A 19,730-nucleotide genomic window follows, 5' to 3' on the forward strand; every position below is an offset into this window, starting at 1 on the left:
GTTGTCTAATCTCCATCTAATCTCCATGTCTGACTAGTTGTCTTTGTGTGCTGAAGCTCGCACTTAGGAAACTGTTTGCTAGATATAATTTGATATGCAGTATGATGCCATCTTCCTCCAGAGAGAATTTACATTTACTTCTGCTGGGTACCTGGGGGCACTTAGCAATTGGAGGTCACCTCAAGTTCAAGTTCACAAGTGAGATGATTTGAAGCTGAGTGGGTACCCGCAAGTGCCTCTTTCTCTCTGGTTCATTCTTATTTCTAGGATGCAGCCCTTTACTGGTCCCAATTCAAAGCAAAGGAAGTTCACGGCACCCCTTTAGAGGACCCCACACTCAAATCCTGTCCCCACGCCACACAGACAGTCCAAAGCACTACTCAATCTCTCAGCTGCCCACGGCCACATTTTCAAATGCCCTCAAGGGAAAGACAGCCCCAAATCCTGGCTCCCCTCTTTAGACTTCTGTCCTTCCACATATCCTGGCCTCATAATTCTTCACTCACCTACACACACTCTGGGGCAAATGCTGAACACTGGGGTTGGAGTGAGTATGTTGAGAGCCAACTGACACAACTGTTTCAGATACGCACTTTTAATTAACACCCCTATTTCCAGCACCCATTTCATCTTCATTCTCTGTATCTGTCGTCACTATACCCCAGTCTCTTTGGTGCTCTACTACAGACAGGTTCTCTTCCTGTTGCAAATGTCCCACCCACTTATTCTCTCTTCCTCTGCTCTGTTTCATCTGCATCAAGTTTCCAACTACTTTTCATATTCCAGAAACTTGTTAAAGGCTCTCATCCACTGATTACTGTCCTCTTGTTCTCTTTGTTTAGGTGTGTAATCCACTATCTTAAATCAGAAGTTCCAAACCACTCATTTTAGGGGTGAAATTATTAAGGCCCCAAAGGACACATTATTTACCGAGGTCACCAAAAACTACCACTACGAGGATCAGACTAGATTTAGAGCTCAAGTCTCTTGAATCACAGCCTTTCTATGCCTTATACCATACATCTTCTTTATTACAGAAATTTTATTTTTGTTTTTATTTATATTAATTTATATTGTTTAAATTCTATTATAGACATCGTTTTTATTTATATTAATACAGAGGAAATAAAACAAACCACTCCATATTAACGTTTTAAATGCTACCAGATCTAAGATTAAACACTTTTTTAAAAAAGTTCAATATATCCAGCCAGTGTGGCTTAGTGGGTGAGTGTAGACCCATGAACCAAGAGATTGCTGGTTCGATCCCCAATCAGGGGACGTGCCTGGGTTGACGGCTTGATCCCTGATAGGGGGTGTGCAGGAGGCAACCAATCAATGTTTCTCTCTCTTTGATGTTTCTATCTCTCTATTCTTCTCCCTTCTTCTCTAAAATCAATAAAAATGTATATAAAAAATGTTCAATACTTCTTGTAGACCCATGAACCAAGAGGTTGCTGGTTCGATCCCCAATCAGGGGACGTGCCTGGGTTGACGGCTTGATCCCTGATAGGGGGTGTGCAGGAGGCAACCAATCAATGTTTCTCTCTCTTTGATGTTTCTATCTCTCTATTCTTCTCCCTTCTTCTCTAAAATCAATAAAAATGTATATAAAAAATGTTCAATACTTCACAGGATTATTTCCTAAAATAAATAACCTTTATTATTTTGGTTGAACAACTTGAGATTTTAGAAGGCAAAGGAAAAACTGAATATATATGAAAGAAATGTACATACATTTTCCCCACTAGAGCTACAAAGTCTTGAAATTACTTAATTTTACTGTATAGCTTGCTGATATTTATGAGTACTTGAAAATGATAAACATTTTAAAACTTATTTTCTAATTAATTTTACTAACATTTTAATGAACAACAGAAACAATAAGTTAAAGACAATTACAAAAACAATTCAAAATTAGGACTGAAATACTTTATTCTAATTCCAGTTCTTCCACTCAATCCTGTACTGGTATCTGTACTTTGGCTTACTTGAACACTGTCCCTAAGACTTTATAAAGCTTTGGTTTAAATAGATGATGAACAAGTTTTGTAAACAAGTATTACCATTACTACTAGAGGCCCAGTGCATGAAATTCGTGCACTGGAGGAGGGTGTCCCTCAGCCCAGCCTGCACCCTTTCCAATCTGGGACCCCTTGGAGGATGTCCGACTGCCGGTTGTGGGATCGGGCCTAAACCAGCAGTCAGACATCCCTCTCACAATCCAGGACTGCTGGCTCCCAACTGCTCACCTGCCTGCCTGCCTGCCTGATTTCCCCTAACCACTTCTGCCTGCCAGCCTGATCACCCCCTAACCACTCCCTGCCAGCCTGATTGATGCCTAACTGCTCCCCTGCTGGCCCGATTGCCCCCAACTGCCCTCCTCTGCTAACCTGGTCACCCATAACTGCCCTCCCCTGCTGGTCTGGTCACCCCCAACTGACCTCCCCTGCAGGCCTGGTCACCCCTAACTGACCTCCCATCCAGGCCTGGTCCCCCCCAACTGCCCTCCCCTGCCAGCCTGGACGCCCCCAACTGCCCTCCCCTGTCAGCCATCTTTGACCACATGGGGCAGTCATCTTGTGCAAGGGTGTGACAGTCAATTTGCGTATTACTTATTTATTATATAGGATATTCCTCAAAAATGTAAAAATACACATGCCCCCTGTATTACTTTCTTATTGCTGTTGTAACAGATTACCACAAATTTATTGGTTTAAAACACACATTATCTTATAGCCCTGGAGTGTGTGTGTGTGTGTTGGGGGGTTTGGTTCAAGCATTTGGTTCAATCCAAGAGGAAACTCTATTCCAAGTGTGAGCTGAGATCACCTGGGGGACATTTTATAGATGACATAAGTCTTGAAAGACCAGGGACAGTATCTCAATAGACCCAGGGGGTTCAGAGGAGAATCCATTAAGGAGACACAGTAGGACACAGGAAAAACCTGCCATATCTGCAGGGAAGGAATCACTAAAGGGAAAAGGTTATCTGAAAGTTAAGGCTTGATGACAGGGATACTCAGGCCTTTATGTCATTGATGGGGAAGAAAGGGGTTTGGCTGGCACCAGTGGAGTTTCTTACTCTATCCAAACAGCAGGATGAGGTAATATAGACCTTCTTCTTGCACTAGGTACAAAATACTTTTCTTACTGGAAACTTAGCACATAATGCTAATATCCAAGATGCTGTGCAAAATAGAGCCAAGAAAAAATCCTCAGAAGACATGTATGGGAAAGTATCATGGGAAGGGTTTCTCTCCTGTCAACCCAAGGACTACCAGTCCCAGCACTATCACTGCTGCAGCTCAGCAGGCCAACAAAGTCTCAAGCCCAGAAGGCAGACAAGGAGCAGTCACCCAGCTCCCCACAGCCAGCACAGGCTCTGGGAAAAAGGAGCAATAAAGTAATTAATCATGGAGACCAGGTCTCCAACCATCTACGACCAACTTCTGTGATGGCACTTCATCAAAAGACCAAAAGATGAAACATCCCAGGAGTCTAAGAATAGTTTTCATAATTGTACAAACATCTCTAAAAGGAAGTATCAATAATCCGAATCAAGTTAACTAGCCTCTTTTCCACGTATCCAGTAAAAATAAACCAAGCAAAAACATTTTAATTTGGTAATGAGTAACTGGCTTGGATTACAAAGTTAACTAATGACATCAATGACTTAGCTGTGCGTGGGTTCATGAAGGACTATCTTAATCAGTTCAAAGTAATAACTTCTTTCTTGAGCAGAAAAGAGCAAAACATAATTTTTGACCTTTCCTTAGAATCAAAACTCAGGCTATGAACATGCAGATTTCCAAAAGATGATATTTAGGATGGTATAAAAATTTTAATCTCTATATATTTTTCTTCCTACCTTTCTGAATGTAAGATGAAAACTGCTCCTACAAATACTAAAAAATTGTCATAAAATCATTTAAATAAAAATATTAAGAGTTAAGTGAAATTACTATTAAGATTCTGTCAGTGTCTATATAACAAGCTACAACAAGAAAATTATAACGTATTTTATGTATAATGTAACAAAAATATCATCATATGCAATATAATAGTATTAGGAGTTCAGTATCCATTAAATGACAAATATCCTTAGTTTAAGGCACCTTCCAGTTTACTTTTATTAAAAACAATTTTTAAGGAGCTAAGATTCACGCAGACATAAAATTAAGCATTTTAAAGTACATTCACAATGTTGTCCAATCACCACGTCTATGTAATTTCAAAAGATGTTCATCGCCCCAAAAGAAAACCCCATGCCCATGAGGCAGTTGCTACCCATTCCTCCTTCCCCCTTGCCCGTTAACTACCAATCTGTGTCTGTCTCTATGGATTTACCTACTTTGGATATTTCACATAAATAGACTCACATGTTACCTTTTGTGTCTGCTTCTTTCACTTAGCATGTTTTTTTAGGATCACCCATTTGTAGCATGCACCAGTGCTTCATTCCTCTTTATAAATAACATTCCATGTATGTATATTACATAATTTCTGTATCCATTCATTCATTGGTGAACATCTGAGCTAGTTCCACCTTTTGGCTATTGCAAATAGTGCTGCTATAAACATTTGTGTACAAGTCTTCGTTTGAACATGTTTTTAGTTCTTTTGGGTATTTATGTAGGATCGTGGTCGGCAAACCGCGGCTCGCGAGCCACATGCAGCTCTTTGGCCCTTTAAGTGTGGCCACGAAGTTTCAATCGCACTACACGTGCGTGCCCACACATGGTATTTTGTGGAAGAGACACACTCAAGGGGCCGCAGTTTGCCGACCACTGATCTAGGAGTATTTGATGGGTTATATGCTAATCCTATGTTTAATCCATTGAAGAACCTCAAAATGTTTCCATTAAGGGGCTGCACCATTTTACGTTCTCACCAGCGATGTACAGAGTGCCGATTTCTTCACGTCCTTGTCAACATTTAATACTTTTGGTTTTGATTATGGTCATCCCAGTGGGTGTGAGGTGGTATCTCATGTGGTTTTGATTTACATTTCCCAAATGACTAATGCTGAGCATCATTTCATGTGCTTATTGATCATTTGTACATCTTTTTTGGAGAAAGGTCTATTCAAATTCTTTGCCTATTTTTTTTGAAATTGTATTTTTTGTTGTTGTTGAGTAGTAAAAGTTCTGTATGTATTCTGGATACTAAACTCTTATCAGATATATTACTTGCAAATATTTTCCCATTTCATAGGTTTTTTTCTTTCACTCTTCTAATAGTATCCTTTGATGCACAATTTGATGAAGGCCAATTTTTTCACTTTATTGCCCATACTTTTGGTGTCATTTCTAAGGATTCAAAGTCATGAAGTTTTCCCCATATGCTTTCTTCTAAGAACTTTATGGTTTTAGCTCTTATATTTAGGTCACTGACCCATTTTTTAAAAATACGTATTTTTTTATTTATTTCAGAGAGGAAGGGAGAGGGAGAGAAAGAAACATCAATGATTACTCGGCCAGTATGGCTCAGTGATATATTTCTCTCTCCCCCCCACCTTCTTCTCTAAAATAAATTTTAAATATATATATTTTTTTAAAAAACACATCAATGATGAGAGAGAATCATTGATCAGCTGCCCTCTGCAGGCCCCACACGAGGATTAGGGTATTGAGCCTGCAACCCAGGCATGTGCCCTGACTGGAATCCTCCTGGTTCATAAGCTGACACTCACCTACTGAGCCATGCTAGCCGGGCATCACGGACCCATTCCGAGTTACCCTAACACAATGTGAGGTAAGAGACCAGCTTCACTCTTATGCATGTGGATATTCAGTTGTGCCAACACTATTTCTTGAAGAGACTGTTCTTTCCCCAATGAATAATCTCAGGACCCTTTTTAAAAATTGGGTCATAGAAGTATGGGTTTATTTAAAATGTTTTTATAAATTCATTAACTGCCCATACTATAATTCTATCACTGCTTTTACCAGAGGTTTAGTTTATAATGGCATATTAGAAACTCTTGTTTCAAAACTAGAATTTTTAAATAAGAAATACATATCCATAATGAACATATATAATTTCATTATTAAACATTCTTTTAAAAATAAAAATGAGTAGCATATGCAAACTGAAAATCAAAACCAATCTCTGCAAAATAGTATTTTGTAAAGTAGCATGTGATTTTGTTATTGAAGTCATGTGTAATGAAATCATTAATTTTAACTGCCTACCCTTTATACAGCCTTATGTTTTACAATTAATTACGAAGTTCTAGTGAGCCTCTTAATGTAGGTATTACATTAAATGTCCTTGATATCAGTCTTGCGGAATTACCTGTGTCAAATTACGGTCTAATTCCAAATAAGACATGGATTTTATAACAAAAGAATGCTTTATTGCCTGGCCGGGGTTGCTCAGTGGTTGAGCTTCGAACCATAAACCAAGAGGCCATCAGTTCAATTCCTGGTCAGGGCACATGCCCGGTTGTGGGCTTGATCCCCAATAGGAGGCGTGCAGGAGGCAGCCGATCGTTTCTATCTCTATCCCTCTTCCTCCCTCTCTCTCTAAAAATCAATAAAAATAAAATAATAAAACCTACACCTGGGTGGGTTTTGGCAACACCATCACCAAATCAAGAGAATGAACATTAATACAGTTCCTCATGTTGTGGTGACCCCCAACCATAAAATTGTTTTTGTTGCTACTTCATAACTGTAATTTTGCTACTGTTATGAATCATCATGTAAATATCTGATATGCAGGATGTATTTAGGCGACCCCTGTGAAAGGGTCGTTCGACCTCCAAAGGGGTTGCGACCCACAGGTTGAGAACCTCTGCTCTAAACCCTAAACCTCTAAGGAAAACAAACTCCCCTAACACAATATCCAAGAGTTCTCTTTCTCTTGAACCCCCTGATACCAGCTATAAACACTGGTGCTTAGCTTCATCACAGTTTCTTTCTGATGCAAAGACAATTTTGTTTTTACTGACCAAAAAAAGGAAAAAAAAGTTTAGCCCAGGAAACGAAGGGATAAGAAGTTGGGAAGTGCTGATAACGGTAATCTAGAAAACACGTGAAAAGCTTTACCTTGCGCTGGCCAGTGATGTCGCGGCAGCTGACTGTCTTACCATGCAAGAGACTAGGGTTCAGGGTCAGACCAACGGTTCTGACGTCCTGGGCGGGACGCACAGTTGCAGTGAGACACCAGGGAAGAGATGGCCAGCCCAACCCCTCACACAGCATCCCTTCCTGGTTAATCCATGAGATGATAATGACACTGACTGGCCTCATCCTGCCAATGAAGGGCAAAGCACTGCAATGATGGCGCCTAGAAATGAATAGGAGTGAATGGGAATAAAAGGGGGAGGGGGAAAGGTGGCCAGGATGAAGAAATGAATAAAACTCCAAATTTCTGTTACAACTCACTGTCATACCTATTACTCTAATATCATAATGACAGGGGAATGGAAAAGAAAAAAAAAAGAAAGAGAAAAACCTGCTACCTATTTAACTTATGCAGCATTCTAAGAATTTGGGTTTTTTATCCTACAATCTGACTACATATAAATAGAGCAACAAGAGGGAAATTCAGTTTAGCTCATAAACCTACAGCAAAGAAAATAGTATTTTCATAATCAGCATTTCTAAAATCTGATGATTTAGTTTTATTTCATTTTTATTACAAAAACAACTCAATCCATTCTATTGAAATAGACTGTACTTACCAAACAATTCCTTGGGCTCCCGAACCAATCGGTTTCAACTGCTGGTAACGCTTTAGGACGGTGAAAGTTGAGTCTGCCACTTGCACACTGTAAAACTGACTATCACATTTACTGTCACTCATGGTGTAGTGTCATGTAATATTCCAAAGGCTGTAGTTGTCAGATTCCTTAAAAGAAACACAATGAATATGCATTGTTACTGAAATTACATACACAGTGTTTCAAGTTTATTGGTATACAAGACAATGTGGCTGTATGTTCATAAACTCAGTTTGAACAAGTTCTAAACTTAAGCAACACGTGAAATATGAAATGATATGACACTATTATGAAAGGAAGACAATTTGAGGCCTGCATGACCACAGTTTGCATGGCTGGAGTAGAAAATAACCTCCTTTGGAGAAAAGAAATTGTGCATTTTTTTCTAGCCATGAACAGATTATGTCACTACATGATTCTCATTAGTTTGCTTCCTGTGGGACCAGCTTACAGAAAGCTGTCTCCCCCAGAGAACGCTGTATTTCAGATAATCACGTCCATAATTCCTGCAGAGAAACAAATGGACCAGTCTCCCTTTAAGTCCACAAATGCAGGTTAAAGTGATGAACCAGAAAGCAAGTCCTATGTCAAAGTGAGGGAAAAGCAGGGCGTTAAAGAACAGGCCAGAAGAGGTCTGGTGACGCGGGTGTGCTCCTGCCTGGCGAGCGTGGTCCTGGAGCCAGCCGTGTCCCTGCACCCATCACTGATGGGTAATAAATGACATGGAAGCCATGATGCTCACTCATGAGGTCTGAGTATGAGCCGGCAGCCTGGGAGCAGCCTCCCCAGGCTTTGGGCCGAGGCTGATGCCCATCTGCAGGAGCCACATAACTATACGGAAAACAAGCGCACAGAAAGCCGCCAGGCAGCCACACTTAGTTACGCGGTTCCCTGGCTCTTGTTTGACGATGTTTACTGAACGTCAGCAAGATATTTAAGTTTGTCTTTAAAAAAAAAAAGTCAACTTTTAATCATAGAGGTATAAACATTTTATACTGTTTAATAACACAGAATTTAAATTTAGCCTGCACCACCAGCAAACTCCTGCCTGTTTATTCTATCATCTAATATTTAATGTCTATCCACTGAGTTTTTTGGAGTGATGATTTGTATTTCAACACAATGATGTCTAGGATTTCCATTAAACATGGAAATGTATTGATTACTAACAAACCTAAACAAAAAATTTAAATCAAATGAATAGTTTCTCCAACTGACCATTGCTTCATGTTTTGTACTGTTTCCAGGGCAGGGGCTGAGGCACAGCTGTCAGTACCACCAGCCATTGCGGCTGAGAGCCATGTACCCCTCCAAGGTGTGCCTCGGGAGGCCAGCACTGCAAGACATGAACTATCACACTGCTCATGACGCCACGCAGGACGGTCAGCCCCGTGTTCCATGGTGCTAGAGGGTACACGCTGCTGTGAGGAGGGTGCCCAATGCCAAGGCGAGGACAGGTCTGCCGTGCTCATCCTGGCATCCCACACTCATAGGACGGGAGGAGAGGGAGAGTCTGGCCCCTGGGACAACGGAGTCATTCAATAGACTTTGTTGATCTAACCCTTAATACAACATCTTATGATTTCCTCACAATGCTTCTCCATTTTACTGACATCTGAAAGAATATCCTTTTCTAAAGATTGATTTGTAGACAATTGTACTCACCATTTTTGGGGTGCCTTTGTACAAGAAAGTGACAACAAATCATGTAGGAGATACAGCAGCAACTAGGAACCAGTCTTGAAGCAGCATGTGGTTCACAATTTGGGGAAGAAGTGTGAGGAATGTACCCACTATCTCTACTGTAATACAAGTTACAATGAAGTAAGGGCCATAAGCAAAATGTAAACGAAGTCGAAAGAGATCCTACCCAGGAGCAGGAGTGTAGAAGACAAGGAAAGCTTCCTGGAGGAGGTGGCATCTGACCTGGACTGTTTTGCCAGAGACAAGACAGTAGAGGCACAGAGCTCAAGCTGACTGCTCAAACATGGTGAATTGCTCAGCTGGGTCAGTGGGGTACAAATACAAGTATAAGAGTCAGACTTGGCGAAGAGATGGGTAGCCACTGCAACCTGCTGTTTCTTTGCCATATTGTAATACATTAGCTATGCTGGTCATTCATAAAGCATGTCCTGAGCACCACTCCGGGCAAGGTCCTGTGCCAGAGCAGCTGGTGTGAGAGCATATATGGTGGGCACACTCAGGAAGAGACCCGAGGCCAGGAAAGCCCTAAACCCAGAGAAGGTTTGGGGTGCAGAGAGCCGGAGGTGCCTCTGAGCATGACAAATCATTTGAGATTTAGTTTTGCTGGATAGTGGGGGAAAGACGCTGGAGAGAGAAAACGAGGCCAGATCACCACAGGCCCCTTAGCCCCTGGGAGCCACCTGGGCCTGAGCTTGAGGCTGTGGAGCCATCAAAGCGTGTGAGGCATGTCTCTGGCCTGCTTTTCAGAGCTCATTTGGGAAGCTGAGAAAGGGTGGATTTCAGTGGGCAGGACTGGAGACGAGGAGACCCGGCAGCAATGACTGAATCACGGCAGGTGGGAAAGAGGCACGGTGTGGAGGAAGAATGTACACACTCACAGCCTCAGAGGAGACTGGAGAAATGAGGTGAAGCGTCTGGAGACCCAGGCCGCGTCAGCGAGTTTAGCTTCGAGTCTGAAGTGCCTAAGGGACAAGCAGCATGATAGGCACGGGCTCCTAATGTACCCAGGACCCTCCTCCCTTCCTTGTTTTAGTGACAGAAGCCTTCCTGTTCTGGCTGCCCAACTACAGATGACATCTGCCCACTCCCCTAGTAGCCAGGTGTGGCCAGATGACCAAGAACTTCTGGCTAATGAGATGTAAACAGAAGTAATACATGCTACCTCCAGATCTTTCTTTTTTTTTTTTTTTACGGAAAGCTGCTTGCTGTCTAATCTACCTTTTTCCTTGTTGCTGACTGCGGTATTAGCTGACATAGACCCAGAGATGGAAGTCACATGCTAAAGCTCCCCACCAGCCAGCATCCTGAATGATCCGGTGGCATAGAGACGCCCCCGGGTCTTGTCCCCCTGCTCACAATGAGACTGGCACAAATTAATCTCAACCTTGGTGAGCAAGTTGGGGACTCTCTCTGCTCCAGCAGCTGTAACCTATAGCTCAGCGGTTCTCAACCTGTGGGTCGCGGCCATCGGAAAACACATATAGCATATCAGATATTTACATTACGATTCATAACAGTAGCAAAATTACAGTTATGGAATAGCAACGAAAATAATTTTATGGTTGGGGGTCACCACAACATGAGGAACTGTATTAAAGGGTTGCAGCGCCATAACCGGTTTGGCTCAGTGGATAGAGCATTGGCCTGTGGACTCAAGAGTCCCGGGTTCGATTCCGGTCAAGGGCATGTACCTTGGTTGCGGGCACATCCCCAGTGGGGAGTGTGCAGGAGGCAGCTGATAGATGTTTCTCTCTCATCGATGTTTCTAACTCTATCCCTCTCCCTTCCTCTCTGTAAAAAAATCAATATATTTTTTTTAAAAAGGGAATTAGCGGAAATATTTTTTTTTAAGTAATAAAAAATAAAAGTAAAGGGTCGAGGCATTAGGAAGGTTGAGAACCACTGCATATAGTTTGACTGGTACAATATTAGGTTAGCTTTTGTGAATTTGAGGAATACATTACATCATTAGGTTTAATTATTAACATAATTTCATCTCAAGATTTAAAATAATTTAAATAAGTTGTCCTGATTAGGCAGGAAAAACAGCACCTAAGAGAAAACCTGTCAAAGCTACCTTCTCTGTCAAGCCTGGGCCTCAAGAACAGGAGAAAAAAACCCCAGGCAACCTGAGAAAACATATAATTTAGTTATTAATGAAATCAATTCTACTGTTATTATATATCAACAAAATGGATCTCAGCTGGGTGTCAGGAAAGTTTACAAATTGGGGAGTACAGGCATCCTCATGAAACCACATCACAGCACACTGACGCTGCGGTCGCTGCCTTCGCATTCCTCCTGGTGGGTGCTGGCTCCTCACCTTGCTCCCACAGTGAGACCTGGTGCCCACCAGGCTAGGAGCTCCTGCAAAGCAGGAAGGCCTGTCTCCCCTCTCCTACAGCTCTGCCTGATAAACTTAAGGAAATGTCTAAAGCCCATCAGTGATCCACTGAAAAAGCTCCTTGGACACACTGCTCCTGGGACTCCTCAGACCTGTGTGGTGAGTGGATGCCTAAAGGGAAGGAGTCAGCATGGCCTTTGCTAACCAAAGAGGTTAAATACCTGTAGTATCTATACTAATAAAAGGGCAATATGCTAATTAGACCGGGAGACCTTCCAGACAAAGCCATGGTGGCGGGGTTGAGGCAGAGGCAGTTAGGGGTGATTAGGCCAGGAGGGGAGGGCAGTTGGGGATGATCAGGACAGGGGGGGGGGGCAATTAGACCAGGCCTACAGGTGAGGGCAATTGGGGGATACCAGGCCTGCAGGGGAGGGCAGTTGGGGGCGAGCAGGCCAGCGGGGAGGCAGTAGGGGTGAGCAGGCCAGCAGGGGGGGCAATTGGGGATGAGCAGGCCAGTGGGGGGGCAGTTGGGGGTAATCAGGCCGCAGACAGAGTGGTTACAGGTGATCAGACAGGCAGGCAGGAGGTGAGCGGTTAGGAGCCAGTGGTCCCGGATTGTGAGGGGGATGTCCGACTGCCGGTTTAGGCCCAATCTGGGCCCAAAGGGTCCCAGATTGGAGAGGGTGCAGGCCAGGCTGAGGGACACCCCCCCCACCCACACAAATTTTGTGCACCAGGCCACTAGTTTATTATATTAATGAAAGAAATTAAAGAAGACAAATAAATGAAAAGATAGTCCATTCTCATGTATTGGAAGACTCAGTATTGTTAAGTAATGTCCATACTACCCAAAGCAATCTACAAATTCCATGCAAATGAAATCCCTATAAAAATTCCCATGGCACTTTTCATAGAAATAGAACAAATAATCCTAAAATTTTCATGTAACCACAAAAGGTCCTGAATAGTCAAAGCAGTCTTGAGGAAGAACAGGAAGCTGGAGGCATCACATTCCCTGCTTTCAAAATATATTTAAAGCTAGAGTAATTGAAACAGTATGGTATTGGCATAAAAACAGACATATAGACCAATGGAACAGAATAGAGCCCCAAAATAAATCCATACATGTATGGTCAATTAATTTACAACAAAGGAGCCAAGAAAATACATTGGGGAAAGGCTAGCCTCTTCAACAAATGCTGTTGAGAAAACTGGGAAGCCCCATGCAAAAGAATTATACTCAATCACTATCTTATACCATATATAAAAATTAACTCAAAAATGGATCAGACTTGAACATAAGACCTGAAACCATAAAACTGCTATAAGAAAACATCGGCAGTAAGCTCCCTGACATAGGTTTTGGAGATGATTTTTGAATCTGACACCAAAAGAAAAAGCAGCAAAAGCAAAAATAAACAAGTAGCACTACATCAAATTAAAAAGCTTCTACACAGCAAAGGAAACCATCAATACAATGAAAAGGCAATCTACTGAGTGGGAGAAAATATTTGCAAATCATGTGTCTGATAAGTGGCTGATATCCAAAATATATAAAGAACTCATAAAATGCAACAGTAAAAAAAATGCAACTGTTGTCTGGGCCTGGCTAATGCAGATCAATGACTGAGCATCAGTCCGAGCAATGAACAGTTGCAGGTTCGATTCCTGGTCAAGTGCACATACCTGAGTTGCAGGTTTGATCCCTGCCCACGTAGGACGTGTGCCAGAGGCCGCAGACAGCCAATCGATGTGTGTCTCTCACATCGTCTCTTTCTCTCTCTCTCTCTCTCTCTCTCTTTCTCTCTCTCTCTCAAAAATAGCAAAACCACAACTGAATGAGGATTAGCAAAAAAAACAAAACACAAAAAAAAACAACAGTCTGATTAAAAATGGGCAGAAGATCTGCATAGACATTTTCCCAAAGAAGATATAAAGATGACCAATAGGTACCTGAAAAGATACTCAACATCATTAATTATCAGAGAAATGCAAATCAAAACCACAATGAGACATCAGATCACACCTGTTAGAATGGCTAATATAAAAAAGACAAGAAATAACAAATGTTGGCAAGGATGTGGAGAAAAGAGAACACTTGTGCACTGATGGTGGAAATGCAGATTGATTCAGTCACTAAGGAAAAGAATATGGAGGGTCCTCAAAAATCTAAAATAGAACTACCATATAATCCAGTCATTCCACTTCTGGGTATAAAAACACACACCAAAAAACACTAATTTAAAAAGAGACATGGCCTTAGCTGTTGGCTCAGTGGATAGAGTGTCGTCACATGCCTGGGTTGCGGGCTTGACCCCCAGTGGGGGGCATGCAGGAGGCAACAGATCAATGATTCTCTCTCATCATTGATGTTGCTCTCTCTCTCCCTCTCCCTTCCTCTCTGAAATTAATAAAAATATATTAAAAATTTTTTAAAAAGATATATGTACCCCCATATTCATTGCAGCATTATTTACAATAGTCAAGATATGGAAACAACTTAATATCCACTGATGGATGAATGGATAAAGAAATTGTGGTATATACAGGGTAGGGCAAAAGTAGGTTTACAGTTGTGAGTATGTGAAACCCAGAGTTTATTCTTTTATTTTTTTAAAGTTTTTAAGTTGAATTTATTGGAGTGACAATGGTTACTACAATTATATAGGTTTAAACTGTACAGTTCTATAATACATCATCCACACATTGTATTGTGTTCACCAACCAAAGTCAAGTTTCCTTCCATCACCATTTATCTTTCCTTTACCCTTTTTTACCTCCCTCCACACCACTTTCCCTCTTATTCTTGTATTATTATTTATTAATTATTGTATTATTTCCCATACGAACAACTGTAAACCTACTTTTGCCCCACTTTGTATACATAATGGAATATTATTCAGCCATAAAAAAAGAAGGAAGTCTTGCCATTTGTGACAAATGGACAGACTGCGAGGGTATTATGCTAAGTCAAATAAGTCAGGAACAGAAAAACAAATCCCATATAACCAATATGTCTACATAAATACAAAAACAAATCAAATTAGAATATCACATGATCTCACTCATTTCTGGATAATAAAGACCATTATAAACCTATGAACAAAAATAGATACAGAGGCAGAGCTGCCTCTGGTGGGTCCCAGAGATGGGGCAGTGTGGGGGTGGGGAGGGGGACAGGAGGTAGGAGAAACAGGTGAAGGGGATCAAAAGGTAAAAAGAAAAAAATGTACTCCCCTCTTCTAAACTATAGCATGCAGACTTAAGACTTAGAGAGTGTATTGCTTACAGCAATTGTCAAAATAGCTGTCTAGATTAGGGTTTATATATTTTCTATTTAAATTTTTAATTGTGGTACATAATACAATAAAAGATACCTATATTAAAAAAAAAAACACAAGTTAGGACTCTGGAGTCGGAGGGTAGTGGGTCTGCCACTTACCTGTGACCTTGTCAAGTGGTCACACTCATCTATAAAGCGGGGGTAGCTGCAGAACCCACCTCGGGGGCAGCTAGCACAGGCCTGGCCCAGTCCATGTCCCGGTGTCAGCTGACATTAGGACAGATATTACTGCCCCCATTACTTGTCCCCAGACAAATGTTTCAAATCTGAAAATGTGAACTCAAACCTGGGAAGTACAAAAGCTGATGACCTGACGAATACTGGGTAAGCACCTCTGTGAAAGGCACAACAGACAGGAGGGCGTGCACAGGATTTACTGTTCATTCCAGGGTGTGGCAGGCATGAGGTTTCAGAAAATGTTTTGAAGACATCTGCTTCACAATACATAATAGTAACTTATGTTTCTGAGAGTACAGTTAAAAACTGGTGAAATAGATTGATTCCAGAACCAGAGCTAGTGGATTTATTACCTGAGCTGCACCCTCATCCCTAGATACAAAAATCAAGCTAGTAGCAGCATCAGTTGAGATATACAATATTTAAATAGGCGAATAAATTAAATCAGTTCTATAGAAATATATAAATACATATATATGTGCATGTATATACACACATACTTTTTGTTTTAAGAAGTCATTTTAAAAGCAATTTCAGTCTATTTACCATTAAAAAGTTAGTATTAATGCCTCATTTTTCAGAAAAAATGCCTCTTATTTGTAATCCATTTATCCTTAGAATCTATTTTTACTATTCCTGAAATGTTTTAGAGTATGTAGCCTTTGCTTAAGAAAGATACTATGGTAAATTAGCTGTGGGGGGCCTGCTGATGGTGGTGGAATATTTTATAGGACCAAAAAACAAACAACAAACAAAAAAAGCAAATTAATTAAATAACATAAAATTTTTGAATTTTACCTTCAAATGTTTAGTGAACTTCCTTAGCTCTAAGGAATTCCTATGTTAAAATGGTGACTACTCTCACTCAGTATTTTTGTATCTACTAATTTATACTCCAACATTTTCCAAACAGGATTTGAGGCATCAATGAAATAAAAATATTTTAAGTGTCAATTCAAAGGCCAATATAAAATTGGAGATCCACAGTTCTTTTTTAAAAAATGAGTTTTTATTGGGCGAAAGATATACAAACTTGCCTCCCAAATAATACATCCTCCTATTGACTCAATGGGTCTATGTTAACATCTCAGGGAGCCAAGCAATGTTACCAGACAGGAGACCACACCTCACTTAGGAAAGCACCCTGAATCTGACCAAACCTCATTTAGATCCAATTATAGATCCAATTGTAAATTTTCAGGAAATATATAGAGAAACACATTAAATTACATTGTAGAGATGCAATCAATAAAATCCAACTATGGAAATGCTATACAACAACCTAATCGCTTCAACAAATAAACTACAAAGAAAACAAATAAACAAAAACCTAGAGGGGGAATCTACAGGTTGAAAGCCACTTAAAAGACCTATCAACCAATCACAAAGTATGGACCTTATCTGGATTCTGATTTCAATAGACAAACAAAGAAACTATAAAATGCATGGGACAATGAGAAATTTGAATACTGATTGGTCATTCGTTATATTAAGAAACTAGAGGCCCAGAGCACGAAATTCATGCATGGGTACAGTTCCTAGGCCTGGCCTGCAATCAGGGCCATCTTCCCCAGCTGCCCGCAGCCGTCTCCGCTCCCCGCTGCCACCCACCCTTGGTTCCCCATTCTCCATCGGGCCATCGGAGCCTGGCTTGGGGGGGAGGGGGACCGAGAGGTGGTCAGTGTGCCTCATAGTGACAGGTCAAGTGGCCGTTCTGCCATTAGGGTCAATTTGCATATTGCCCTTTTATTATATAAGACTAGAGGCCCAATGCACGAAATTTGTGCGAGGGCCTTGGCCCTGGCCCCGCCCGCTGCAGCCAGGGCGTCTGCCGCCTCTGCCTTGGCCCCTTGCCTACTGCGGCTTTGTCTGGCAGGAATGACGTCTGGAAGGATGTCCAGTCTAATTAGCATATTACACTTTTATTATTATAGACTAGTGCCCTACCAGCATGAGCATCTACCTATGAACCAGGAGGTCACGGTTCAATTCCTGGTGAGTGCACAGGTCTGGGTTACAGGCTGGATCCCCAGTGGGGGGAGTGCAGAAGGCAGCCAGTCAATGATTCTCTCTCATTATTGATGTTTCTATCTCTCTCTAGCTCTCCCTTACATGCTGAAATCAATACAAATACATTAAAAAAAGAAAAGCAAGTATTGGCTCTCCAAGTTTAAAGGAGTCATTATCTTTTAGAGACATATACTGAAAAATTCATGTATGAAATTACATACTTAGGATTTTCTTGAAAATAGTCTGAGGGGGTGAGAGTATAAGTAATGAGGTTAGGGATAATACAAGATGGGCTAGGAGTTGACAACTGTTGAAGCTGTATACTATTCTGTTGTTTTTAAATATATGTTTGAAGGTCCTCATAATAAACAGTTGATATAAAGACTGACATTGAAATTACTTCACACAGTCACAAAAGGCTAAGCACAAATTTAATTATTCTCAAAGAAAATTATGTAAAAATGTCACCTTCTTAGCCAGGAGTTAACTATATATTTAGACCAAACATAGCTGCCCTACTGCCGGAACAATAGTATTAAGAAAAAAATGTGCTTTCTATTTTACCTTATACATCATGAAAATAAATGTTTTACTCACTATTACTTGCTTCATCTGGCACTTTTCTTTATCTAGAAAATTAAATTTACTTTAAAAAGACAAATTGAAGTGTACCCTCTAACATCATTTGGGGGAGAGGGGTGGCAAATAAACACACTCTAATCTGTTAACAAATTATTTAAAGTTCTGGCATCTTGAAAATTAAATCCTCAAAGAGAGTAAAATAAAAAAAAAATTAGAAAAGCTCTCCAGAAAATAACACTGTGCCAAAATAGGATTATTAAAGCTCTCCAGAAAATAACACTGTGCCAAAATAGGATTATTTTTAACCCCGAATGATCCTTCTGACGGGGATAAAAGGTTAAATGAAGAAAAACCTTGTCTAGATCAAATATTGTTTTTCCAGAACAAGTTAAAAGCCAAGAGAACAGGTGGAGTTGAGGGACTCAGGAATGCACGCTGACCAGGGGGAGACCTGGGTTCAAATTTCACCTCCCCACTGCTGGCTGTGCAGCAGGCTGCTGAGCCCTCACAGGCTCAGTGACAATTAAATGAGCACCTGGACCAACCACCTCCCCTGGCCTCAGGCTACCTTTCCAGCTCTTTGCACCACTTCCCTCCTTAGCTGCCTGCCCTGGAGGTCTACTATCCTGCAACCAAGCTGAATCAGGTCTGTATTTTGCTTGGCTCACCACAGGGTTTACTGATTTAATTAGCTACTGCCAACATTTAAAAATCCAGAGAGCGGAGTTAACATACATGGAGTTCAGACATCTTTTTAAAACCCCACGTGAGGTCTGGTCCTCCCGGGTTCTCACCACCGGTCTCTTACACCTGGCTCAGCAGGTTGATTCCGAACCCCATGCTGGCGAAGGTCTTGGCTTTACCCTGCCCTTTCCCACTTCTGTGCCTCTCCCTCGCGGGCAAACTCCTCTCCACCCTTCAGGGCCCAACTACAGCACCAACTGTCATCTTCTGGTGGCACGCCCCTCCACTACAGCACCCGTGGATCACCCTGTCCCAAAGCTAACCGTGGGCGCGTCTGCCTTCACTGCGGGGCCTCAGCTCTCTGGAGGAAGGGACCCCGTTGCTATCATATTTCTGTCCCCCAGGCTAAGCAGAAAGCCTGACCTAAATAAAGCAGGGTTCAGTAAATGTCTCCTGAATGTGTGGAAGGAAATTACTGCGAAAGCGTTATTAAAATGTAAGATTTTTATATCACAGCTTGTTCTGAGTGTTACCAAATAAAGGGGTCAAGGACATGAAAATGTTTCATAAAAGAACAAGCATCCACCTGCTTCCATGTTTCACAAGTCACCCAGAAGCCCCTCAATGGACAGAAGAAGCAGAGGCAACGGGCAGGCAGGGGCAGGCATCCTCCGAACTGGAGCTTTCTAAGCACCGGGGAGGAAGCAGATAACGCCTGCATCCCAGAACCGGAGACAAAAATAAACAGGCAGATAACAGAATCAGCGTGAATGCTGGGGGGGAGGGCGGGGATTTAAACATAATTACTGAAAAACTAAGGGATGAACGAGGGTAGTCGAGGAAGGCCTGGTGTTAAAGGAGACCTCTGACCAGAGGAAGCAGCACCAGGAGCCAGCGGTGCCAAAACCTGGAGACGGCCCCATGCGCCGGAGACAGCGAGTGCCAAGGGGCAGGTAAACGAGCTGCGGCAATCGAGCAGGTGAGAAGACGGCATATCACACAGGCTGGTGCGCTTGGCCAGGGGTCAAGCCAGGGGGAGGACAGCAGAGCTCCGGGTGCGAGGAGGGGAGGAGGGAGGTGGGCAGGGCCCGCCCTGGCTGGCGTGGGCCCAGGGCACGGGGCGAGCGATGACAAGGCACCGGAGGGACCGAGGA

The 19,730-nt window shown here is 41.9% G+C and overlaps 1 protein-coding gene across 6 annotated transcripts in view; it reads right to left on the reverse strand.

Moving 5' to 3' along the window:
* The window catches only part of MAPK9 (mitogen-activated protein kinase 9), a 36,300-nt gene extending 28,420 nt beyond the window's left edge, over positions 1 to 7,880 (reverse strand). For 4 of the 6 annotated variants that reach the window (XM_006775395.2, XM_006775392.2, XM_006775396.2 and 1 more), the window contains exon 1: positions 7,694 to 7,880. In XM_006775395.2, coding sequence (XP_006775458.1) covers positions 7,694 to 7,815 — 122 coding nt within the window. In that variant the 5' untranslated portion in view covers positions 7,816 to 7,880. Of the gene's footprint in view, positions 1 to 7,055; positions 7,297 to 7,693 lie in introns of all 6 variants that reach the window. The other 2 variants (XM_015571555.1, XM_015571556.1) reach the window with 2 other exon arrangements.
* Positions 7,881 to 19,730: the final 11,850 nt, after the last annotated feature.

Source organism: Myotis davidii, unplaced genomic scaffold (genome assembly GCF_000327345.1).
Source record: "Myotis davidii unplaced genomic scaffold, ASM32734v1 scaffold648, whole genome shotgun sequence".
In the NCBI taxonomy this organism is placed as follows: domain Eukaryota; kingdom Metazoa; phylum Chordata; class Mammalia; order Chiroptera; family Vespertilionidae; genus Myotis; species Myotis davidii.